The sequence below is a fragment of the Arvicola amphibius genome, chromosome 4, assembly GCF_903992535.2.
Source record: "Arvicola amphibius chromosome 4, mArvAmp1.2, whole genome shotgun sequence".
Lineage (NCBI taxonomy): Eukaryota > Metazoa > Chordata > Mammalia > Rodentia > Cricetidae > Arvicola > Arvicola amphibius.
In genome coordinates this window covers 27,912,156-27,937,017 of record NC_052050.1, presented here as the reverse complement: position 1 = coordinate 27,937,017, position 24,862 = coordinate 27,912,156, and the positions used below count along the sequence as shown (strand labels likewise).

At 44.9% G+C, this 24,862-nt stretch overlaps 1 protein-coding gene across 1 annotated transcript in view; it reads left to right on the top strand.

The window, feature by feature from the left end:
• Ca10 (carbonic anhydrase 10) overlaps positions 1-24,235 on the top strand; it is a 489,514-nt gene extending 465,279 nt beyond the window's left edge. The window contains exons 5-9 of the mRNA XM_038328538.1: positions 2,745-2,840; positions 6,883-6,955; positions 21,175-21,329; positions 22,440-22,614; positions 24,213-24,235. Coding sequence (XP_038184466.1) covers positions 2,745-2,840; positions 6,883-6,955; positions 21,175-21,329; positions 22,440-22,614; positions 24,213-24,235 — 522 coding nt within the window. The remainder of the gene's footprint in view (positions 1-2,744; positions 2,841-6,882; positions 6,956-21,174; positions 21,330-22,439; positions 22,615-24,212) is intronic.
• Positions 24,236-24,862: the final 627 nt, after the last annotated feature.

Genomic DNA, 24,862 nt, shown 5'->3' with positions numbered 1-24,862 from the left:
ACAGACATACCCAGCAATATTAACAGCTATTTGGACACCCCCTAGCCCTGTGAAATTGGCACATCAAATCAATCATTGCAAGCTAATTTATAATCACAATAAATTCTGGTTAAGAACACGATGGAAACAGAGAAGGGCAAAGTCACCAGCATCCTAGAGAAGACGGGGTGAAGGAAGACTGTGACATAAAGAAGAGCAGGCAACACCCCCTCTTGTCTCTATCGTGCCCTCCTGGTGTCCAGAGAGATCTTTCAAAACTGCGTCTGGGTCAGTTTATATATTTATATCTTAATTCCAGTAACATCCTGCTTCAAAGACCCTCACCAAGATCTGCAAAGTCCTGTGTGAGTTGGTCCCACCCTGGGCCACTTTTACCCACCCCTAACCATGTGCATTGCTTGTCACTGCCTCAGACCCTTTGTATCCTCTCGGCTCTGTGTGACTGTCAGGCCTCCTTCCGGTCTCTCCAGGCCTTGTTCTTCTTCATCACCAGATCTCAGTTCAAATATCTTCTCTGCAAAGAGCCTTTCAGTAGCTACACTAATAGGTGCTGCCCACGCTTCTATACGTGCATTCTTTTTCCACCGCTAGCTTTGTCTTTGTAAGTTAAAATTGTAAGCATAGGCCTGGTAGAGCACTGCACAGATGAATAAACGGTCCTCCAGCCCCTGCCTGTGGTTGCCTTTCTGGCGGCAAACTAGCTACAGTGTAACCATCTGTCTCCACTGGCAAAATATATAAGAATTTAAAAAGCAAATGAGGAATGTCAAAAGCATGATACTGTGTGCCCCCTCTGTGACATGTTCCATGGACTCAGGGTGTTCAGATCAGTGGTACCCTCTGAGTGGGCACTGCTGGGTTACTGGTGCCCATTGACACTCCACTGGTTTGCAACTCCAGTGGATCCCTAGCCAGAAAGCTCTTAACAAACACAGGACCTGCTTCCTTCTCAAAATTGTCAGAAATGGACTGGGACAAGCAGGCACTGGAGAATTTCAAAACACCAGGTGACCTGGATGCCCAGCAACACTTGCATACCACAAGAATAAATGTGCTGGTTGTTTTCAAAACGCAAGGGCAAGTTTCCTTCTAGTTCAGTGTCTTTCTTTGAAAATTACACCACACCACACATACACCTTTAATGCAAGGTGGGATTCTGGCAGGAATGAAAGTTGTCTTGTACTTTCAGAGTCCCAAGTCACTTTTCAGGTACTACCTGGTTAGGTTTTCAAACCAGCAGTGAAGAGCACTAACACCATTAGAGAGAGATCTACAATGCCTGCGCTGTGACAGTGTTGCAAGAAGCCAAACAATGGGAAGCCATGAAAGGTGGTGGGATGGCTCAGCGTGTTATGGAATATTCACACGGGGAGGAGGCTATTGCCGCTAAGAGAACTACGGGTAGACTTAGAGATATTGACTTGAATGAACAGGCAGTCAGAAATCAACTTCAGAATGGTACTTGTAAATTTTTCCATGTTATTGTTTCTGTTGGTGTTGCTGTTATTGTTTCTAAGATATATCCCATGTATTCCAAGCTGGCTTTTATCTCACTAAGTAGCCAAAGATGATTTTGAACCCCAATCCTCTCACCTCTACCTCCTAAGTGTTGGACTTACAAAGCTCAGTTTATGTGGTGCTAGAACTTGAACCCAGCAGAAGCAGAGCACTGCCAATTGAGCTGTGGCCACACCCCTCTATTGTTCCTTTAAACTTTTTTTTGCATGTGTGAAGCTGTCTGCTTTATAAGCAGAGAAACCTGTCTGGGAGGGTCTAAAATGAGCTGTTCATTTTCCCATCATGTGAGCCAGGGGTAGCTAGAGATGAGAGAAATGGTGTTCACATCTACACTTTTCATATTGTTATAAAATATTATTTAAAATTTAAAATCATAGTAGCTATAAGATACATCTTAAAAGGGACCATCACATTCACATTTTATAGTAAGTGATTAGGTCTCAGTGAAAGGGTATAAAACTTGATCATAAGTCTGCAATGTGTTAATTTGGGTATATATGCATGCCATGTTCAACAACGGGAATTTAGAAGAATAAGGTAATAGAGGGACCCACTCCACCACAACCCAAATCTAGGGCTCCTCTTGCTGTCCTCAGCCCCAGTGCTTGCTACATAGAACTTGATAGCCAGTCGCTGGTTCTGTTAGAGAAAGGGAAACAAAATTTCACATAACCAACCAAGTGAACTGGACAGGTTGGCCCACCGTGAGACAGAGCCATCCACTCACTCTTCCAAAGAGTCAGGCATCCTGCACACCTCCAATCTCCCCGAGTGAGGCTGGGTCTATCACTTCCCTGCTCACGCCAAGACTACCAGGAAGATTTATGCACTGCCTGTGGCAGCTGTTGGGGCTTCTGCGAGAGGATTCCACACCTGAGGACTATTGCATTTCCTAATAAGGAAAATCCACTTTGCTCACACTTTAGGGGAAACGTCCTGGGAGGGAGGAAGACCCAGATGGACACTAATCTTATTAAAAGGACTCTTCTTACCAGAACATGTTTGCAAATTTGTGTAGGTCATATGTTCATGTGTGTGCGTGTACATGCACTGTACACACATAGGTTCTATTTACACCCCCCACTGAAATGTCTTCAATTAAAAACGTGTGTTTTCTATTGTTTTTTGGTATGTTTGCAGTTCACCCTTATATTGGAGGATACACTGTGCCTCACCTCTTTGGATATTGAATTGTTGTTCTTACTCTTGATTTTCCTTCCTGCCAGGTACAACTCATCCACTATAACCATGAGCTATACACAAATGTCACAGAAGCTGCGAAGAGTCCAAACGGATTGGTGGTAGTTTCTATATTTATAAAAGTAAGTCTTGCATTCTTTTATTCTTCTTGCCATCCCCCACACCAACCAGAATATCTGTTTACAATCTCTTTTGGAAATAAAAAAAAAACATTTAAAGAAGTAATGTCAACTAATGTCCATGCCTAAGAAAGCTTTGGGATCTTACAATTTTTATAAACATGGATTCACCAAAGATTCAAGGCTATGCAAGTAAGATGAAGAAGTGATAGGTTCCATTTCAGAGCTTTAGGGCCTGAAGGTTTGTACAGCCTCTGCCCTAGAGAGAAAGCTGCTGCTAGGGACAGGCTTCAGGCCATACCTACTAGTGTGGACCAAGAGTGCAGTAGCAAAAGGAGAGGGCTGGAATGGTGATGGCCTCTGGGACCGAAAGACTGCCCAATATCTGCTGCCACCAAGGGAATAAGAGAAGTGTTAGATGTCCCTCTCCAGCACACCCTGCACTATAATAAACCTCCAGGCTTCCCCACAACAGCTACGAAGTTCACCTTCCTTTCCCACTCGAATGCTGACTTAATAATCCTGGCAAGCAGAATTGAGACAAAGTCCCCATGTTGACTGTATGACCTTCAGCCACAATCCCCAGATATCCAATAGGCAAGAACAGTGTGATATGTCCAACTGAACAAATTCTGATTTGTTTTTTGATTATCTTTAATGTTTTGGCAGATATAGAAGGATGTAGATATACGATTTTTAATAAGAAAGTAAGGTTTACTTTCCAACTGTAAAAAAAAAGTTTTTGCTTTTTTTTTTTTTAAGTAAATTATGTTAGTTGCAAAGTACCGCACTGTGCTAGCTGCTGGAGAGGTTTGTGCCCAAATCATTAGAGAAAATTGGACCAACCTTGGACTGCCATGAAGAGTTTCAGTAGAAATTTAGCATTCACCACCAAGGAGTTGTAACAGAGACCTTGGAGTAATGGGGTCCCCAGGGACCCCTTAGGCAATAGTTCCTCCGCAAGCAGACTCTGCAACTCTGTGTAACAGGTACTGGTCGCCTTCCCAGACATCGTGCCTCCTGCTAAATTCCTCACCTTCATTTAAGCCAGGCCCAATTCATAGCGTTCAAAACAGCCCAACCAGGAAAGACACCCAAGCCTGCCTTGCTGTTATAGTTATTAGTTATTCCCATATCCCTACTCAACAGATCTGGGAGAGGAACTAAGGATGGGAAGAGAGAAAATAATGCTTAAACACCACACACTCCTAGCCATATCCCCCTGGTACCTGCAAGCCGGGAGCAAATTTCTTACTGCATCCCGGTTATGATCCAGACAATCCACATCGTCAGCATGGTCCATGCACATTGTGAAGCCTAGGGATATGTCACACATTGTCATGTGACCAGGAATCACTTCCTGTTGTGGTTTTCCCCACGCCAAGTCTCTCATGAGTAATATCCAGAGGTCAATGTGCCTTTCCCAAGTCCCTTGAAGAGCATCTCAGTGTCAGTCCCTGACTTTGCCCTCACTTGGCTCCAAGTTTCTAAGTCAGTGAATGCCGTCCTGGAAGCTCAACCATGGCACAGCTGACGGTGACTGATGGAGTGACCGGCAGCCAGCTTCCTCCATGGCAAACTGCTGTGTTTCACAAGCTCATGCAGAAATTTGTGCTACGCTGAGGTCCCAGCCAACAGTCAGGATTGCAGGGCATGGTTGCTCCCCTGACGTTTAGAAGGACCTTAGTTAGAACCTTAGGCCAGTAAGAGACAGTGGCAAGCTCCTAAATATTCTCAAGCCAGTTTGAACCATGAGGAATTTCCCCTTCTTTCCTTGAGCAAACCTGAACCTTCTGGCTCAATCTCAAAATAAACCATAGCATTCCCTCTTTCTTCCCCAAAATTAACACCCAGATTTCCAGCTGTGCTCTGGCTTGTCATTCACTCGTCTCAAAACTCCAACTGAGCATGGAACAGAGGTTCATCCTCTGATAGACACTGGTACCCAGAAATGAGATGGACTGAATCCTTACTCTAAGGATGTACAGCCTCTGATAGTCATCAGGCCCTTTTCTGATGCCCCTGCCTCCCACTTTCAGCTCCCTGTAGGTAAGGCAAGAACACAAGATGAGAAGTTCCCTCATGAGTGGTTCATCTGAAGAAATGTCACCCTGACCAAATTCTGCACCAGAGATGGCTAAGGGTTTGGTGGTAAAAGGAGATAGCTCAGCAGTTAAGAATACCCGTTGACAAGCCTGATGACCTGAGTTCAATTGCTGAGATCTGGGTGGAAGGAGGGAACTGACTCTCACGAATTGGCCTCTGAGTTCTCCACACTCATTGAGACACGAGTGTGTGCTCACACACAATCAGTCAATCACTAAATCAATAAGAGAGGCTTGTTTCCCCTTCCCTTCCATGAGCTGAGCTGAGATTTGGCTATAGTTGCTGTTCGATCACACACCATTACCCTCCCACTTAGCTCACCTACATCAAGTACACATTTCATCTGCTCACCCACACAGCCAACGCACTTGTGCCCACAAATCATCTGTGTGCACTTTGGAAATACTTCAATCATTTTTAATCACCTCCAAGGGGGGCTGCTCTCAACAACAATATTGTCCAGTGTGTCGGGTACCAGGAACCCAAGGCACCCAGCAACTGAGACCCATTGCAGTTTCCCATTCCACCAGACACCCTCATGGTCCTGTGTCCCAGAACATATCAGTACAAACAGGAGAGGGCTCTGAGCTGGCCTTTCACTGCTAAAGCGTGTGTCACGACAGAAGCAGATTCTGGCACTAATGCTTCCAGGAAGCGGGAGTGTTCCCCTTGGGACGTTTCCCCCATTGGAGGTGGAATTTTGCCTCCATAGAGCATCATCACCCCCCAAGCCCCAGTTAGTTGTGCGTCTCACTACAACACACCCAGGGAACCGTGCGAAAAGAAAGCCAGATGGAGACAAAATAAACAGTCTGTGCTTTCTCCAAACTCAAGTTACCTGTTGCTTATCTAATAACAATGATCATCTGCTGTGATTTTTCCCAAACCTCGGAATAAATCAGATTTAAAATGTTGATATGTCACAACACCCGATTAGCAGCTGAGATGTAAATTGCAGAGCTGCGCTGAGCCAGGTAGGAGAGAAATGACTGAGATGAACAGCAGCCTGGGAAAAGACTGAGTCAGAAGGGAGTTGAGAAGGAAACTCCACAGCCGCACGAGGCTGCCTCACAATCAAGGGTGTTTCTCTGACCCCAGCCTGCTTGTTGTTTAGTTGCTTCTCCCAGAGGAAGAATCTGGATGTGTAAGATCATAAGTACAAAATAGAAACTCATCTCTAGTGCAGTGTTTTTTAGCCCATTATACTTGGTAAATATGTCTGGGGTAGATGGGTGGGTGAGTGGATGGAAGATTGAATGTTGTGGTTTATAAAATATTCATATGATAATCAGCAGTGGAACTACAAGGTTCTCTTTTTCCTCCCTCTTCTGGTGCCCTTATTCTAGAGTCTCTTTGTACTTAGACAAATGCCCCTTTCATGACGTTGCATTCCATATTCCCTGCTCAAAACCCTTTGATGGTTCCCCATTTCTGAGGAAGAATGTTGAACTATATCCTATTGTGACATTCAAAGCCAGACATGGGCTAGCCTCCCATCCTGTCCTTCCCAATGACTTTAGCTCCGACTACACTACATACTTGTATGAGCCTTTCATGAACAGGTCGTCAGCATGGATGTTTTTCCTTCCCTCTTTACCTTTCATTCTTTCCTATAATCTAACATGAAAATACTTTAGCTTCCATTCTTCCTTCCAAACCCAGCTCCTCTGATTCCCAGACAGTGGGTGGTCCCTCCCTAATGACTATCAGAGCTTTCCCTAATCCACACGAGGATGTTTTGTTTATCTACCTCTCTTCCTTCTCGAGATGTAGTGTCCATATAGAGTAGAGTGTATGTCTCTGATCTCTGAATTCCCAACCTTCATAGATTTGGACCCATGGTAAGCCATCAATATGAAGGAATGAAATAATGCATGGAGATGTTTGCCCTGGGAGAGTGACTGACACCCAGTCGTTAATACTTTCTCTTCCCTTCTAGGTTTCTGATTCATCAAACCCATTTCTTAATCGAATGCTCAACAGAGATACTATCACAAGAATAACGTATAAAAGTAAGTTTGGCTCAATTTCCTTTCCAGCAACTGTTCTACAAAGGTTTGTCCTGTCGGAAGGCAGAAAGCCGGAACTGATGATCTCTGTGGGCTCCTTTCTGCCTCACGATCCTTTAACTCTGTAGAAAGTCACTCTGGAGAGTCAGGGTTGGCTAAGAAGCAGCCCATTTCAAACACAAGTCCCCAGAGTGCCTTTGTCATCCACGCCTGTCTAAGGCAATAACGATTATGATGATGTGGTCATCGTTATCCTGCGGGTTGGTAATGAGCTCGGGGATTCTACCAGCTGACTGACTCCACCATGTCAGCTGTCTGTGTAGCTGGGGCTTTGCCAACTATGTGATGAAAAAAAAGCCACCTACCAGGTACTTTGGACCCAATATCGACCTTTTCAGAACCACACCTGAACCAAGTCTGGTTTCCTTCCAGAAGGAGGCTGGGCAGCATCTTCCTTCTTCCCCCATACCTCATGGATCTGTAGGGTTCTGCCAGCCTCCCAGCCTTTCAGATTGCTTCATCCTGAACTTCTTAATCAGAAAGGAAGGAAGCGTGATGAGGTGAAGGGGGAAGAACAGAGAGGATAAACCTAGAAATCACAGGACTTGGGGGAACTTGTGAGGTAGCACATATCAAGAGATGAAAAGGCAAGATGGGGAAATTGCAGGGGCATCTAGTTAAGAAGAGGCAGGAAGCTGGAATTCAAGCCTTGGCTTTGACCTCTGTTGAGGAGGCCTCTCACTTTAATGCTGCTTCTTCATTAATGAAGTGAAAAAGTTCAACCCCGGGTTTTGGAAATCTTAAAGGTCTAGATTTGTGAATCAAAAAACAGGTAGATAATGATTTCCAACAATAGAGAAAAAGAATATGTGGACATTGAATCTGCACATCTCCCAACAGATTGCTTCCCTGAGCCCATAGCTCAGCTGCACCTGCTGCTTCTGCTCCACTGTGATGTGGAAGAGACAATGGGAGGACAGCAAAGCGATCACTACCCTCTCTCACTGACTGCTTTCTTCATCCCATACCTTCAGGAGGAATGCAAAGATGACTGAGATGCTGGTCCTCCCCACAAGGGGTTCACCATCAGGTCACTCCCAGTGGAGAGGTTGAGCAACTGATGGGGTGACATGCTGGTGACCCTGAGATCACTCCACCTCAATACACATCCCCTACAAGACTGACTTAAATTCTCTCCACACACAGCCATGCCCTTCCTCATCAGTATTCTTGTGGAGCTCTCTCTAAGCACACACTTAGACTGCTAAGCTAAGGGAGATATTTCTGTCTTGTGTGTAAATAGCACATTTATAACTGCCTATAAAAGATTATTATTCTTTTAACTTTTTTGATTAAAAAAGCATGAAAATTAAATAAAATGCTTTCAAATAATCTTGAATTTGCAGTTTAGAGACCGTGAAAAGCCATGAAATTGCACATTAAGCTCTGAAACACAATCTGTCTGATTTCCACTGGCATAGGGGATCATTTAGGGGTCCCTTTCTCCCCTCCCCCTACACCAGTCTGATTAATATTAAGTGAAGTGGTCACTCACACAGAAAGAAAAGCAGAGGAAGGGAAGAGAGAGGAAGAGAAAGAAAAGATAGAAGGAAGGGAGGGAGGAAGACAGGCAAGCTGAAAGAGGGAGTTGAAGCATTCGGGCAGAGAGGCAGCATTACAAAGCTTGGAGAACATTGAGGGGACTGGGAAGAGTTCACAGAGGGGATCTGATTCCATCAACACATCATCTCAGTTACTGGAGGAATGAAGGTCTCCCTCAGTCACAATAACAGGCAGCAGTGGGACAGGCAGGGGGCAGGAAAAGTGTTCTAGGGCCAAGTTTCTGTGTCATAGGGAGCTTATGATGTTTCCATCACTGAAGCAGAAACACAGAAAGAGAAGATAGATAACATTCTCTCCCCCATCCATCCCTCATCCTCAATACCTCCCAAGGCCACAGGAAAAAAGGGGGGTTAAGCCGGACACCCTGGCCTCCATTCTGAGACATGATAATGGGTCCTATCATAGCAGATGTTCTAAGGGTGGAGTCCCCCATGGTGACCTTTGTCACACACACACCTGAAAGGAGTTTCACCCCTGGGATAATGATGGCTTGATACCCAGAACTGGCCCAGGACATTGGCAGAAAGGGATTGATTTGCTCAGCAGGAAACCACAGCTCTCTTCTCCCCAGTTTAATTTCCTACAGCTTCCAACAGGGGAAGGTTGGCCCTGAGGCAGGTAGGAAGTCTTAAAGGATTTTCCTCAAGCATCTTCCCATCCCTGAGCCTCTGTAAGAGGTAGCAGGTTATACTGGTATGAGCCCACAAACTCAGGTCAAGATGAAGTTGATGCTACCTGCTTGGGGCACCTATTATACTATCCTGTTCCCACACTCTTAAAAGAAACAGGGAGAAAGAAAGCACACACACACCCACACACACACACACACACACACACACACACACACACACACACCATCTCAGGGCTACTACTGCTGTGACCAAACACCATGAGCAGAGCAACTTGGAGAGGAAAGGGTTTATTTGGCTTATACTTCCTTTTCACTGTTCATCATCAAAAGAAGACAGGACAGCAACTCAAACTGGGAGGGAACCTGGAGGCAGGAGCTGATGCAGCAACCACGGAGGAGTGATGCTTACTGGCTTGCTCATAGTGGCTTCCTTAGCCTGCTTCCTTATAGAACCCAGGACCCACAGCCCAAGGATGGCACCACCCACAGTGAGCTGGGCTGTCCCCTATCAAGCACTAATTAAGAAAATGGCTACATCTAGATCTTATGGAAGCATTTTCTCAACTGAGGTTCCCTTTGCTCAGATAACTCTAGCTCTTAGCAAATTGATATACAACTCTCCAGCAACTCCTCATTCTCTTCTATTTCAAGCACACTACCCAGGAACACCCAAATACAACTCTCCCTGATCTCTCAGCCACCCATTCCACTGCAGAGCTCCCATCTGCCCTGCTCGCTTGGATGGAGTATCTATTCTGCAGTGTAGTGAGCATCAGATTTAGAGGTGATATGGAATGGAGGTACTTTGCACACCCCAGTACCAGGGTTGTGCATGTAGCACTTTAACTGTGTGGTGCTCACACAAGCTTTCCTCATGGGTATGTTTGCTATCCCCAGCTCACACATCAGACCAAGGATGCACAGAAGTAGTACCTAGTAGGAGCCTAGGTAGTCAGCAACTTCTATATAATGAACAAGCACTTAGCAGTAAGTGTTGACTGCTCACTGCTATGTGGGCAGGTTAGTCAAGATGTCTCTGCCTGCAGGCACAGGTCCCCAGGTCAGTTAAGGAAGAGGGATCCACATGGCTCTCATCTTTCCAGCATCAGAGGAACACCCAACAAGTATCTTTGCCATCAGCCTGTGAATTCATGTGATACTATTCAAGACTTGGTCTTTAAATATGCTCACACTACTGCTTGTTTCCCACTCCCTGGAAACAATCTGATGTTGGATTTCCCTCTGTATGCTATGAATATGTTTTATTGCCATTGGTTAGTAAAGAAGCTGCTTTTGACCAATGGATTAACAGAATATAGCCAGGCTGGAAGAGATATACATAGAGAGAGTAAGCAGAGTCAGGAAGAAGCCGTGTAGTCGCCACAGGAGACAGACACTAGACTCCGAATGGAAACTTTCCAATAGGCCACAGCCACATGGCAATACACAGATTAATAGAAATTGGTTAATTTAAGATATAAGAGCTAGCTAGGAATATGCATAAGCTAATAGGCCAAGCGGTGTTTTAATTAATACAATTTCTGGGTGGTTATTTCGGGTCTGGGCAGCTGGGAAATGAACAAGCAGCCTACACCAATACCTGTCATATGACCAAGATGGTCAATGTCCCAATTCTTCCACAGAGATGGGGATAGGGTGAAACCAGAAAGTGGCTACAGCCATCCAAATAATGGGGCAATGGCATTGATGGTGACCAGGAGGTCAATGGGGAGAGGATGGTGATAAGTGATTGGATATATTTTAAAGTGACAGAAGGAGATTTCTTGGTAAATAAGATGTTTAATGTGTAAAAGGAAACAGAACCAAGGATTCCCAAGAAATTTTTAGTCCAAGCCACTGGAAGGAAGCTATTTCCATCCCAGAGATATGGAAGACTCAGATGAAGCATGCCTGTGGGTGGGAAAGAGATTGCAGATCTTGAACACATCGTGCTTGGGCTTTCTATTAAGCATTCAAGAGGAGGGGTGGTGTAGGCAGTCGAATAGATGAGTCTGGATTTCAGGAGAGAGAACCAGAGTCACAAATGTGGAAGGCATCAGCATCCAGATGGCATTTAAACTTGGGGGAAGTCACAGAAGTAAGAATAAATACAGGAGAGAGGCGGGACTTCTGAAAGGGCAGCTCAAATCTTCATGACTTGGAATTGAAACCCACGTCTAAATATATATCCTTGAGGCCCTATTATGGAAGAGACTCCTATGTGGCCATCTTACCAGTCAGCTGAGGAAGTGCAGGGAGGAAGGAGCAATCACAGAAGTCAGTTGGCACAAGATGGCAATTAAAGAGATAGTCCACTCACCTGAGTACAGTATTGAGGACAAAGGTAGGAGTCTGAGAAAGAAGGAGTCTGGGAAAAATCATTCTTTCAAGATGCAATATACATTTTACAGTATATGCATACATATAAATATGTGTGTATATATGTACATGTGTATTTTACTGTATATATGTATACACATGTACACACACATGTGTGTATATATCTATGTATATATATACACTGTAAAATGAAGTAAAGGTACTCTTGCCGAAGTAGGGGAGAATTTTGGAAGCCATGTTGGTAAAGGCCATCATTATGATGAGTGACAATGCTTTCTTGTGAAGAGATAACAAGGAAGAGACGTGGTGTATTGTTACTTTTCTTACTGTGGTGATGAAATACATGACAGAAGCGACCTAAGCCTGGAAGGCTTTCTTTCAGCTCCCAGGGTACCACCCATGGTAGGGGAGAAATCATGACAGCAGGAGCTTGAGGCGCCTGTCACACCATCCGTAGTCACAAGAGGCAAGAGATGAGTGCTGTGCTAAGCTCTCTTGCTTCTATTTTTCCGGGACCCCAGCCCATAGAGCGATGCTACATACATTTAGGGTGCTCTCTCCTCCTCAATAAACCCATCCTAGAATGCCCCCACTGACATACCCAAATGCTTGTTTCCATGATGACTTTAAGTCCCATGAAGTTAACAACCAGGATTAGCCATCCCACTGGACTCCTATCCTAGCCCTACCACTGGCTTTGCTGGTTGACTTCAGATGAGGTTAACAACCCGGTGGTACAATGGCCTCATCAGGAAGCTAATACTAAAAGGGCTGGGTGAGGATCGACAAAGTTAATAGCTCAATTACCTGGGCAGTGATTGGTATTCACTCAGCGTACAGTATTTTTGTGTTCCTAAATAGTTTTACAATACATGCCCATCGAATCCAGCTCCTGGATGTTGGAAGGCAAGTCACTGTTCCAACAACAGTTTACTCTGAAGGCAAGAGCAGCGTGGGGCATGAAGGCAGTGTTGGAATATGCTCACTTTCAAAGAAGCACACTTGACTGTGGTTGGATACAGGTAGTGCACACAAGGGCTTCGTGAGATGTTACTGCTTTCCATAAGAACTTGAATTTTGTTTTTTTTAATTATTGTTTTGTGTGTATAGGCATTTTGTCTTCATGTATGTCTCTGTACCATGTGAGTACAGTGCCCCCAGAGGTCAGAAGAGGGTGTCAGAGCCCTTGGAACTGGAGGTACAAAGCCACCCGGTCTTCTGGAGGAGCAGCAAAGGCCATCACTGCTCAGTCATTGCTCCAGCCCCAGGAGCTTAAAGTTTATACATCTGAGTAAAACTTGTAAAATATTCTCACTAACCAGGACCGGCAATAAAAAAAAAAAAAGACCAGTCTGAATTAATTTCAGGCTGAATTTAAAATGTCTTCTAAAGAAAATCCATTTTATTAAAGTCAAATTCTGCTTCAACAAAGTGAGGGTCAGGACTGAGAGCCTGACATTGAAAAATGGATTGTCGGAAAGGGCTTTCTTGAGGAGATATTGGTAATTTAGCCTGAAGTATTTTAATTTTTAATGCACTGTACTGGGATGGTATTTATATGCCTCTATTTTCCTTGCTAATTAATTAGCAGACATGGCACCTCAATTACATAGGAGGTAACATTTGTATCATCTTAGTACCACTTGATTTCATTGAACCAGCACTTTTCTTACAGTATCTTCAATAGGCGAAACTAATGATTAATGGATTGCAAAGAGCCTTCTAGAATGGATAACAAGGAGTGGTTATCAGAGCATTGCTGCAAATGAACACTTGCTTCTCAAATCCTCAGGCAGAGAGTTAGTCTGCAGGCTTTATCTTCCTTCATTTGCCTGTCCATATTTGTTACGACTTAGATGTCAACCATCCCAAATCCTGAACGCTTGTGTACTTCGCCCCCACCTAGAAGTGTTGTTTAAGAAGGTGGTGGCATTGTCAGGAGTGGGGCCTCAGTGGAAGAATTAGGTTACTAAGGATTATTGCCCAGCCCTTGTTCAACCCTGACCTATCTGTGTCTTGATGGTTGAGGCAATGAACCCCACCACATCACACTCCCTGCTATCGCAACTGTGAGCCACTCCCACTGCCGTGTCTTTCCTCCCATGATGGCCTGTAGCCCCTCAAACTGTGAGCTAAAAGAAATCCTTTCTGCCTTAAGTGTTTTCCCCCGGGTATGGAGTCACAGTGAGGTAAAGTCACTAATACAACACTCAAGTCATGGATAGAAAATGCAAATGAGAGATTCGATCTAAAAAAAAAAGAATGCAAAGGGCCACCAAGTCCAAATATGAAGCCATCAGCTTTCTGTGCTAACATGCCTCCTCCAAGGCAATAGAGACACACCAACTGGAGGCATTTAGAGAGCTTATAAACATGGCATTTAGCACACAGAACAAGCTCTAAAAGGTGTTTTAATTAGCCTATTTATAATTTCAGGTTAGTCAAACCTCCCCCCAAATTCCCTAGTAAAATATGGATGTGTACGCAAACACAGATCAGCCTGTAAATGCCTTCATCTTCACAGCTCTCAGGGAAAGTTCTCAGCACAGCTCCCCCGGGGAGACTTGGTATTAAGGGTGTTGACGGATCACAAAGGAGCATAAGCGCATTGCTTCAGGTGCCTTTCTCTACGCTTAATTGAACATGTACTCTCATTGCAGAGGAACAGACTTGGGAGTGTGTTCGCATAATGGAAAACGTTGCACACCACTTCCCATGCTGCTGTCTCGGTAGCTCCTCGTGGCAGTGAGGAACGGGTGAGGTGCAGCTTGCCTCCAAGAACGCAGTTCTCAAGGGCCCTTGACTTCATTTGTTGTTTGTGTAAACCAAAAAATTATATGGCTTTATTCTATTGCAATTGCCATTTTCTGTCTCAGTTGAATTTGCCTCAGATTACAAGGGGGTATAATAGTATCCAATATACTAAAATTGCCTCGTAGTTCCATATTGATCAAAGCCACTATTGATCTTTGGAAGTATGAGACTATTTTCTCAGTGGTGTGGTCTGATTTGAACAGGGACCATATAAGCAGGAGGCAGATGATGTTGCCTATCAGCAATGGTCTGTGTAAGGCAGCCCCATGCACTTGGTTAAAGCACCCAGTGGAAGTTCAGACTGAAGAAAGATTCCCCATTGTGTCATCTGAAACATTGCATCACAATGCATTTTACTTGAACAAAAAAATAAGAACTCAACTGGGGACTTCTTACTTGTAACTATGAGAACTCCATATGACATAAGTCCAAGATTCAACATAGTGTGCCACAAAACCAAAGACACAACTGTCAACTTCAGATCAGTAGAATTCCATTCCTGTTGATTATCCAACTGTGATCTTCCCGTCCTTGTAAATCTATGGCTGACACATTAACAATGCAATGCTTTCATGCCACAACCTTGACCTCCTAAAGGTAAATTTGGCTATATAAGTTTGTTGATGTTGAGAGATGTTTCGTGATCTATGAAATGTTTTCACCTGAAGAAAGCCTTAGAAATTATCCACAACTGCCCATTGTTCCAAGTAAGAAGAGGTTATGCAGGTTACCCATGAAGAAATAGTAAGCTACTGGCAAACACATAATTAGAACTTCCACTTGAATTATGACTCCTGACGCGAAGTCTGAGGCTTTGCCTGCTATAAACCATTTTGTCATAAGAGAAATCATGAAAAATATTCCCGATGCTGAGGCTGAAAGTTTCTGACTTACCTCTGGTTTTTCTGGAGTCATAGTTCCTTTCTATGGCTGTGATCAAACACCATGTGCAAGGTGACTTATGGAAGAAAGAGCTTATTTGTGGCTTACAGTTTCAGAGGGTTAGAGTCTATGACCCACGTGATATGGACCTTGGCAGTGGGCAGGCAAGCATGGCACTGGAGCAGTAGCTAAGAGCTGGCATCTTGAGATACAGCACCAGGGCAGAGAGAGCTATCTGGAATTAGAGTGGGCTCTTGAATCCTCAAGTTCTCCCCTCAGTGACACACCTCCTCCACCAAGCCTTCACCTCTTAAGGCTTCTTTAACAGCTTCACAATCTCAGGACCAAATGTTCAACTCTATGAGCCTATGGGGCCCCTTTTCATTCAAACCAGCACAGCTGTCGAACTCCCCAAGCATCTCCCATGGATGCAGAAGCACAGCCTATCATCCTCAAATTCCAAAACCTAAAAGAAGGAGAACTGCTTCCACGTCAGTCCTTGAGGCAGAGTGGCCCCAGTCATGAGGGCAATGTTAATGTAAGTTCATGCCAGTTTCAGTGATGGAATTATGAGAGTACATGCAGCTTTGATGTGGAAACATGGCATCACCATGGAGCTAGAAACAAGGCCAACAGTCTAATCCCAAAGTCATGTGTGTCGTATGGGGGATGGTAGGTGTGCTGAGGTAAAGTTAGTGGTGCAAGCTGAAGGGATGCTTCCCCATCACCTGGCCAGTGCTGGCTATTCCTTGCTTGGTCTCTGCTCAGCACCATCACCATGATATTCGGTCATTTAGTCTTGTGTTTATTGAACATTCTTTGGTATGGTGGGCCAGAATGGGATCCACAATAAAAGAAGAAAACCCTTCCCCCTGAGGCTCACAGTTTGGTGGGATGAGTCAAATAGCTAAATAATTCCTGGCAAGCAAATTCATCTGGGAAAGTCAGAGTTCTGGGTGTGAGAGGGAGTTTGCCAGGGAAGCTGAGCAAGGACACTGTAGGTCACAAAGGGGACACTAATGTTACCCAGCATGGCTGAGTACTTGCCTGAAGTGAGCCTTGTGCTAGATGATACTTGTAAAGCCTGGTCCGATTTGTTCACCTAAACACCTGTGAAGCAAGTACTGTATACCGCAGATATGGGAAAGGAGGCTCTTATCACCTGTGGGTCCAAGGTCAGACAGCTGCAAGCAACAACGTTATTTGAACTTGGGCTCTAAGCACCAGATTCTTCTAACTGGATATTTTCAAGTTCTGTAGAAGGGAATTAAAAGTCAAAAAAAGATTGGTAGAAGGAGAACAGTAGCAGCTGATGATCCCAGGAGGATGGTCTGAGTGTGGTCATTGCATCTGACAGACAGGTGACCAAAAAGAGCTTTTCCACCAGGACCCTAGAGGTTGGAGTATCAACACTGTGGTGTTTTGGAAATGTGCTGATACCCCATGAGGAGGAAAAACACATAAACATTGCTCTTTTGTCTCTTGCTTCTAGCCTGTACCCTTTCCTCAAATATGGTGGCTGCATAGGGCTGGTCTAGTTTCAGGGAAATACAAATGTTCTTTATCTTGACTCCAGTTATGCCTGGACTATCATTCATCTCTACTGCATCCATCCTTCCCTCCTCCCCACTGGCCCAAATAAAAATAAAATGCAATAATAGCAGCATGCTAGAGTAGCCAATATGTTCCTCGTACAAGCTTGGTTAAACAAATCACCTTGACCTTTAATAAGAATGTACTGAATGCTTCCTTCTCTCATTCAGTATGTCAATCTTCAGGCCAGACTGCCATCAGAGACAGCCTCATTATGTACAACTCTGATCAGGCCATCCCTGGCTCCAAACTGCCTCCAGGCTGAAGCCCAACTTCTCAACCGTGTAGACAAGGGCCCCGTGGATGTGGTCTGTGTTGATCCTGCTAGCCTCATTTCCCAAGCTATCCCTTCCCCTACATTGTGTCCACACTCAGGTTGTCCCTAAGTACATAGCCCTCTAAACTCCCTCAGCTCTGACTCCAGCATGCCTATGTCAGCGGTACCCTTGACACCATATCAGTCACAAACTGGTTACTTCCTGTCATTTAAGATACAGTTCAGGGTACCTCCTTTGTTCATTCTTTCCCAAGTCCCCCCCCCACTCCAGATAAAGCTGACAGCCCCTCTCCAGCCTGCACATCACTGTCTGTGACTCCTACCTGTATTCGTCTAGTTATGCCCGGCTCATCTGCTCCACACTTGGTGCTGGCACATGTTCAGGGCCCAGGAAGGGTTCCAATCAGGATGAGATGGATACCAAGCACAAGATCATTATGTTAGTGATGACTCTCAGGAGGACCAACAGGTGAATGTGTGCTGTGGACATGGTGTCTTTGTTATAGGAACTTCTGATATCTCAGGCCATAGTACAGACTTGGTCTAGGCAGATTCCAGTCGCTCCTTCCCTCTTTGGCTTATACTGGGGCCTTAGTGTTCCCAATGGAAAGTGCTAGTTTCTACTTAAATGAAAGGTTTTTAAAAGTGCTCAAGCATGGTGGTGTACACCTGATGTATGCCAAGAAACACTTGAGAAGTGGATGATTAGTGGGTCAAAATCAAAATCAGTCCAGGCTGCATCACATGAAGAAGAAGAAGAAGAGGAGGAGGAGGAGGAGGAAGAGGAACAGGAGCAGGAGCAGGAGGAGGGGAGGAGGAGGAGGAGGAGGAGGAGGAGGAGGAAGAAGAAGAAGAAGAAGAAGAAGAAGAAGAAGAAGAAGAAGAAGAAGAAGAAGAAGAAGAAGAAGAAGAAGACTAGAAACAGTTAAGAGTATTTGATGCTCTTGTTGAGGACCCAAGTTCGAGTTCATTCCCAGAAATCTCATCAGGTGGCTCACAACTGCCTATAATTCTAGATTCAGGGGATCTGACACCCTCTTCTGGCCTACATGCGCATCTGCACACATATGTATGTAAGCACAGACACATAAGTGAAACTAAAATATTTTTAAGACGGGAGAGAGAAGGGGAAGGAAGAAAGAAGAATGGAAAAAAGAGATAAAGAGAAAGAGAGGGAAAGAGAAATACTTCATCTTAGGGTCAGTGGAATTTCACTACAAGCCCAGTTGCCTGATCCCTCTGCGAGCATTGATGGAGCCCTAGAAGGATTCTTGTACCACAGTAGAGTGGGAAGGTTTAAGATGGAGCAGGTAAATGGTAGATTTATTTAGATTATTTCAAACTACTAGCTTGATTGGTCTTCTCACATATCACAGTCAAGGAACACTAAAACTAAACCCCCCTGGCAATATCTATGTTCAGAGAAAGTTTGAACAACTCCTAAAAGGAAAATGGAGGAGTGTCTTTACCTATAAAAACAGATTGACAGCATGAATGCCTACAGCAGTAGACAGAGCAGTCATCACCCTGGCTCTGTCACCTACATATGAATATTGCCATGTGCTGTCTTGGTCTTCAACTGGAATGAGGCAGGCACTGTATCTCCCCTGTCCATTGCTGTATAATAGGGGCCTAACAGTGGGCCCGGCCCAAATAGGTGCTTAGTGAATATCTGGTGAATTAATGAATGGCTGTGGCTTGCAGGTCAGGAAAACTGGGTTTCAGTTTCTACTCGGCAAGCACCAGCTTCTTCTATGGCTGTGGACTTTGTCTCTCTGGTCTTTATTCTTCCTATCAGTGTGGATGTTTTACTATATCCCTGACTGGTGTGGAATGCCCCTCTATATGCTGTGAATATGTTTTATTATCATTGGTTAATAAAGAAACTGCTTTGGCCTATGGCAGGACAGACTATAGCTAAGTGGGAAATCCAAGCAGAGGTACATGGAGAAACAGGGCGGGGTCAAGAAAGATGCCAGCAGCCGCTGGAGAAGCAAGATGTGAGGTAACACCATGGCCACACGACAATACATAGATTAGTAGAAATGGGTTAACTAAGATGTAAGAGCTAGTTAGTAATAAGTCTGAGCCACTGGCTCACTTTTATAATTAATATTAAGCCTCAGAGTGTTTATTCAGGAACTAGTGGGCAGGAAAGAAACCTCCAGTTACACCTGACGCATCTGTCTGAATATGAGATTCCAGCTATGTGTATACAATTTCCCTTACACAATACTGCACTTAAATGACGACATCAACCACTACAGAGTTAGTCCTTTCCCACTGGGTGTTGGATTCATCCAGAGAGACTCTGGGAGTGTGCCAGTCTCATCCCTCTGCCAGCCAGGCTTTGGTGCCCTACTGAGTACTCTCCAGGCTCCTAGACCGACCATATAGTGGATGCTTGCAGCACCCTGGGACATTTACCACCTCTGGAGACAGATCTACAGTTCCTGGGGCATGGAAGCCACAGTAAGATGGGCTCAGGGGCTGAGAAAGACAGGAGGCTTGGACAGACGGTCAGGGAACACAACATTGAGAGACAGAAGCAAATAAAAGGTTAGGAAGCCAGAGGAGCTACAGAACCTGAGACAGAGAAGCCAGAAAGATAAGATGAACTGCCTCATTTTGGAAGCTGAGAGAAGAAAGCAATGCATTCAACAAAGAAAGAGAAGCTATTATAGGGAGAAAGGAAATGTAGCATATATCAAAAATTTTAGGCCCTAATACATTATTATTTTCTAAAACTTCAACCAATACATTGAATAAAAATATTAGAAAAAAACACCAAAATGCTAATTGCAATTGTGTGAAATTATTAGAATTATATATTTTTCTCTTTTATCCTCATGGTCTTCATATGTATGCATGTTAGTTTTAAAATGTAAAAGCTATTTACTAACAAAAAATGTGATACTTAAGAGATTAGAGCCTCCACATGGTCTACAGAAGGGTGAAACAGGTCAGCTGCTGGACTTGAGCTTTGAACCCCGTGGTAGGATTTGGTCTGGTTAATTTCTTCCTAGAGGTATTTTCTTAATATACTTTTAATCAAACGGTGTTTATAAACAAGAATGGTAACTGGACAACATTTCAACAGGCCCTGAAGCCTAGACTTGCTCCTTTTGTTGTGGCTGCAATTCCTATGTGTATTTGTTGTTGATTTTGGCTCTTGGCTTCAGAAGTTTAGTCTATCATCACGGAGAAGGCATGGATGGCAGAGAAGGCATGGCAGAGAGGGCAGCTCCATCCATGATAGCAGGAGCTTGAGGTGGAACTTACAGCAGCCGACATGGGGAAGAGCCCGCTGGAACTAGGGGCTGGTTTGACATCCAAGGCCCACCCTTAATGACCCACTTCGGTGAGCCAGCCAGGCCCCAAACATTAAAGGCTCCACAGCCTTTGAAATAGCATGGCAAGCTGCAGACCGAGCATTCAGACACGAGCCTGGGTATACTGCTGATGTGATGGTGTTCAGAGTTGCCTTCTAAAGTGTGAGCCTGTGCGGGGCGTTTCAGGTTCAAACCATCATACAGAGCAGCCAGTTGTTGGGGAACCCGTGGCTCTGCAGACAGTCCTATGGTAGGCTAAGCTATTTCAGCTCTCATTCAAAGTCCCACCTGTCTTTCTCCCCTGAATCCCTGACATAGCTTTAGTCACGTGACTTCTTTGATGCGAGCAGAAGTGAGTGACATGTACTACTTCTGGAATGGAACAATTTTAGAGTCACCATCTTTCACCAGGATTGTTTTCCATTCTGTCGCTGTGATCTCCAAGCCACAATGCAACCATCAGGGTCTATTCTAAGACAGAGAGTAAACAACAGTGACCTGGAGGGGAGCTGTCAGCCATCAGCTGTTTGTAAACTATAAACACAATTCTGTAGTAGAAGAAGAAGGAGGAGGAGGAGGAGGAGGAGGAGGAGGAGGAGGAGGAGGAGGAGGAGAAGAAGAAGAAGAAGAAGAAGAAGAAGAAGAAGAAGAAGAAGAAGAAGAAGAAGAAGAAGAATCAGCAATACTTCATCAAGATACTAAGTTTTGTTTCTATTGCCTTCCTTTCTAGATGATGCATATTTACTACAGGGACTTAATATAGAGGAACTGTATCCAGAGACCTCTAGTTTCATCACTTACGATGGGTCGATGACTATCCCGCCCTGCTATGAGACAGCGAGTTGGATAATAATGAACAAGCCTGTATACATAACCAGGATGCAGGTGAGCTTCACTTTGCTTCTTTAGCTAATGGGAAGAAAGTTCGAGGACTGGCTGAGTAGGGTCTGAGGTGGCAGTGTTGATATAACTAGGATTTGTGCAGCCATAAAGCCCAGAGAACAGCCAACAGAAGCCTGTTTGCCTCACATTTTGTCTCAGATAGTCTATCCCTCGGCCCTGTGCAGGGATAAGCCTGTGCCAGCTCTGCTTAGTGTCTCATTGGGCGTTCCAGGCTTGCCACCCTCCTCTGCTTTCCCGTGATGAGGGTAGATTGCATGCATCTGTTCCAGCTCCAGCACCGGATCGTCCATATGTACAAAGCCTGAGGGGAGATGAGCGAGGGCAGCAGAGCCCCATCTCCTTGGCAACATCTATGTTCACGATCAGACAACAGGAAGTTTCTAATCCCTGGTCCTGCTAGGACTTGTTGCATGACAAACAATAATTCCCTCTGGGTCGCTCACTTAAGAAAGAGGCATGTTCAAGAGATACGGAGGCTCTCAGAGAGTTCAAGACCAGAAACTAATAAAGGAGGGAGGTTCACTAGAGTCAGGATGCCAGATGTTCTCTCCACTCTTTCCCCTCCCCCCCTTTATCTTTTTCTCCACCCCTTCCCCATCCTGTCCTCTTCTCCCTTTCCTCTTCTTCCCCTCCTCTTCCTGTTCTGTCTCCTCCTTCTCCTTCCCCTCTCTCCTCCTTCTCCTCCTTCTTCCAGTACATTTGCTTTCCCCTTTTTTGCTTCACAATCTTACAGTAAAACTGTCCAGGTATGCCCAAGAAAAAGATTGCATTGCTCCAGCTTACTGCTGTGGACCAACCACTATAGTCTGGGCACATCCATGTGTGGTCAAGGCATCATAGAAAGCAGACGCTACTGCCTGGGTACATTTGAGGATGAGAATCAATCGATGGCTAGAGCGTTAGATAAAAGCGTACTGCATGTTTGAAGGCATCTGTGGCCCTTCACCTCACTTCAGCTGGGAAAAGGGGCTCTGAAGACTCATGACCTTTCCCAGATAGCTGATACTGTGTGGCCAGACAGCAGCCTGCTTGGCTTTTCCTCCCCAGAACACCCACAGAGTGACTGGATCTCACAACTGCTTCTCTCCTTAGATGCATTCCCTACGCCTCCTCAGCCAGAATCAGCCATCGCAGATCTTTCTGAGCATGAGCGACAACTTCAGGCCCGTGCAGCCCCTCAACAACCGCTGTATCCGCACCAACATCAACTTCAGTTTACAGGGGAAGGACTGTCCTAACAACAGGGCCCAGAAGCTGCAGTACAGAGGTGAGTACAGCCGTCGCTGGAACAGCGCCCAGGCCAGAGGTCTGTCTTTTAGCTTAGGCCTATCTCTCACCGTAGGAACTCCAATGGAAAAGTCACTGCCATAGCCATTTTCAAGGTTTCTGTCTGTCTTACATAAATGATGGAGATAAAGGTTAAAGGCTTGACTTATGTGATGTATGTTGATGTGTATAGATATTTAATGTCACATGTATCAAACCTTTGCATCTCCTTTGGTTCAGGCAAAACAGTCCTTTCTATTGGCAGTTTGATCAGAGAGCTCAGAAAGCCTGATTTCCTCAAGGCCATGTTAGAACAGTAAGAAGGGTTGGAGGTTTTAGCTATGTGTCCCCTTAAAATGGATGGGATGCTCTAGATGAAACTATGTGCTAGGGTCCAATGAGGGAGTAGTCATATCTTTATCCAGTGCCATGTCCCTATAAGCAGTTATTCCTACTAAAGGGGGCACTTAAGATGGCATCTGTCTCCGGTGACTGGATGGCTGGTCCACACTCAGGTTTCTGTCTTTTCTTCTACACACTGACTGAACATCCATCAACCATCACAATGAACTCTCAGTGTGGAAAGAGAGGTCAAACAGGACAAAGTTTCATAGATGTCCTGGACTAACAAGCCATGCAACTCCAATCTGGAGTTTTTCCACTGTTCCTAATCTCTTCCTGGAAGTCTTAAGAGTCATCATAGCTTGTGCCTGCATGGGAAGTCCTTTATAACAATGATATGGTCCCCAAATACAAGGGCTGTAGTCATTTCCAGAAAACTCTGGAAGGCAGATACCACTGCTGCCCCTCAACCCCAACTGCATTGGTCCTCTTCCCTCTGGGTCCCTTTTATCTTTTTATCTCTCTTAGAGACTCACAGGATGCCTGAATTATAGAGTCCTTGCTCCCTGTCAGTCACCGCTACCAGAAAGACACCCAGTTCTGTCATTGACCCTTCTCTGTATGCCTCACTGATTTATTGGGCAGCTGCTATGTATCGAGCCCTTAGGCAGTGGTGGTGGTACAGTGGTCATGAAGATAGATATGACCCTAGCCACAGAGAGGTTGGGATCTAAACCAGGGCTTGGCACTTTGGGCATAAAGAAGCAGCAATAAATATATCAGGCGTTGTAGGTCAGGTACTCTCCATCCCACTCTAGTGAGGTCATGTGAAGTCAGCCGTGGGGAGCATGCAAGTGGTAGAACATGACACCAGCTACAGTCAATATGCAAGCAGAGGGGGAATGGTTAGATGGGACTGGCAGCTAAAGTCTACATGACAAAAAGAGTCTCCACCTGCCTCAGCCTTTGCACACTTGAAGTGGGACTAGTTTGATGACGCAAATACATTTATTTTTTATAGTCACTTGGCTTCACAGGAGCCACCTGAAGCTCTTGGCCAGCATTCTGGAAGGCACAAGTCTAGAAAGTCCTGGGGCAGGGAATAGTTAAGCAGGCTGATAAGCAAGCAGGCTCTTAGAAGATGGCCCCTCCCCTTTGGACTAGGCCCCCTGCACTGTATGCACATTAACACAGTTGTGCCTTGTTTTGTGTTGTGTGTATATGTGTGTTCGGTTTTGTTTCTTTCTCTCTTTCCAGTAAACGAATGGCTCCTCAAGTAGGGAACTTAGCCAAGAAGAATCCCATCTCAGTGAAATTCTACAACTGTGAATTGACGTAACCCAGAATGCCCCCTCTTTCTGCCTCCTCTTCCCTCCCCTAAGCCTTTCACTCTTTGGATTGGCCCCTTATTCATGAAAACTGTTTGCAAAAAATGTGTCAGAGGAGAACGCATCTCTACACACACACACACACACACACACACACGCACGCACGCACGCACACACACACATACATACACACAGACACACATGAACATACACACACGTAAACATAAGGACGCACACATCTATACCACCTCCATGATGGAAAGTCAAGTCTCAGAAACAAAGGTTCATTCATCAAAGGTCTTAGAAGAAAACAACCAGTTAACCTGATTACAATTTTGATACGGTTTCCCTGAACCAATAACTCTATCCAATGAGACTTCTCAGCCTTTGTACATACAAAAATTCTTCCAAAAGAGAGAGGGGAGAAAACATCGCTCTAAAAGCATCAAGTGGACTCTGTATCTCATCATCCCCGATGGTGTCCTAGGATACTCTGAGGATGCTGGTGACGTGTGAACCAGGACAAAGCTGACCAAGGACACTTATTTCTAGATTACGATTCTTCTGTTTACTCAATGA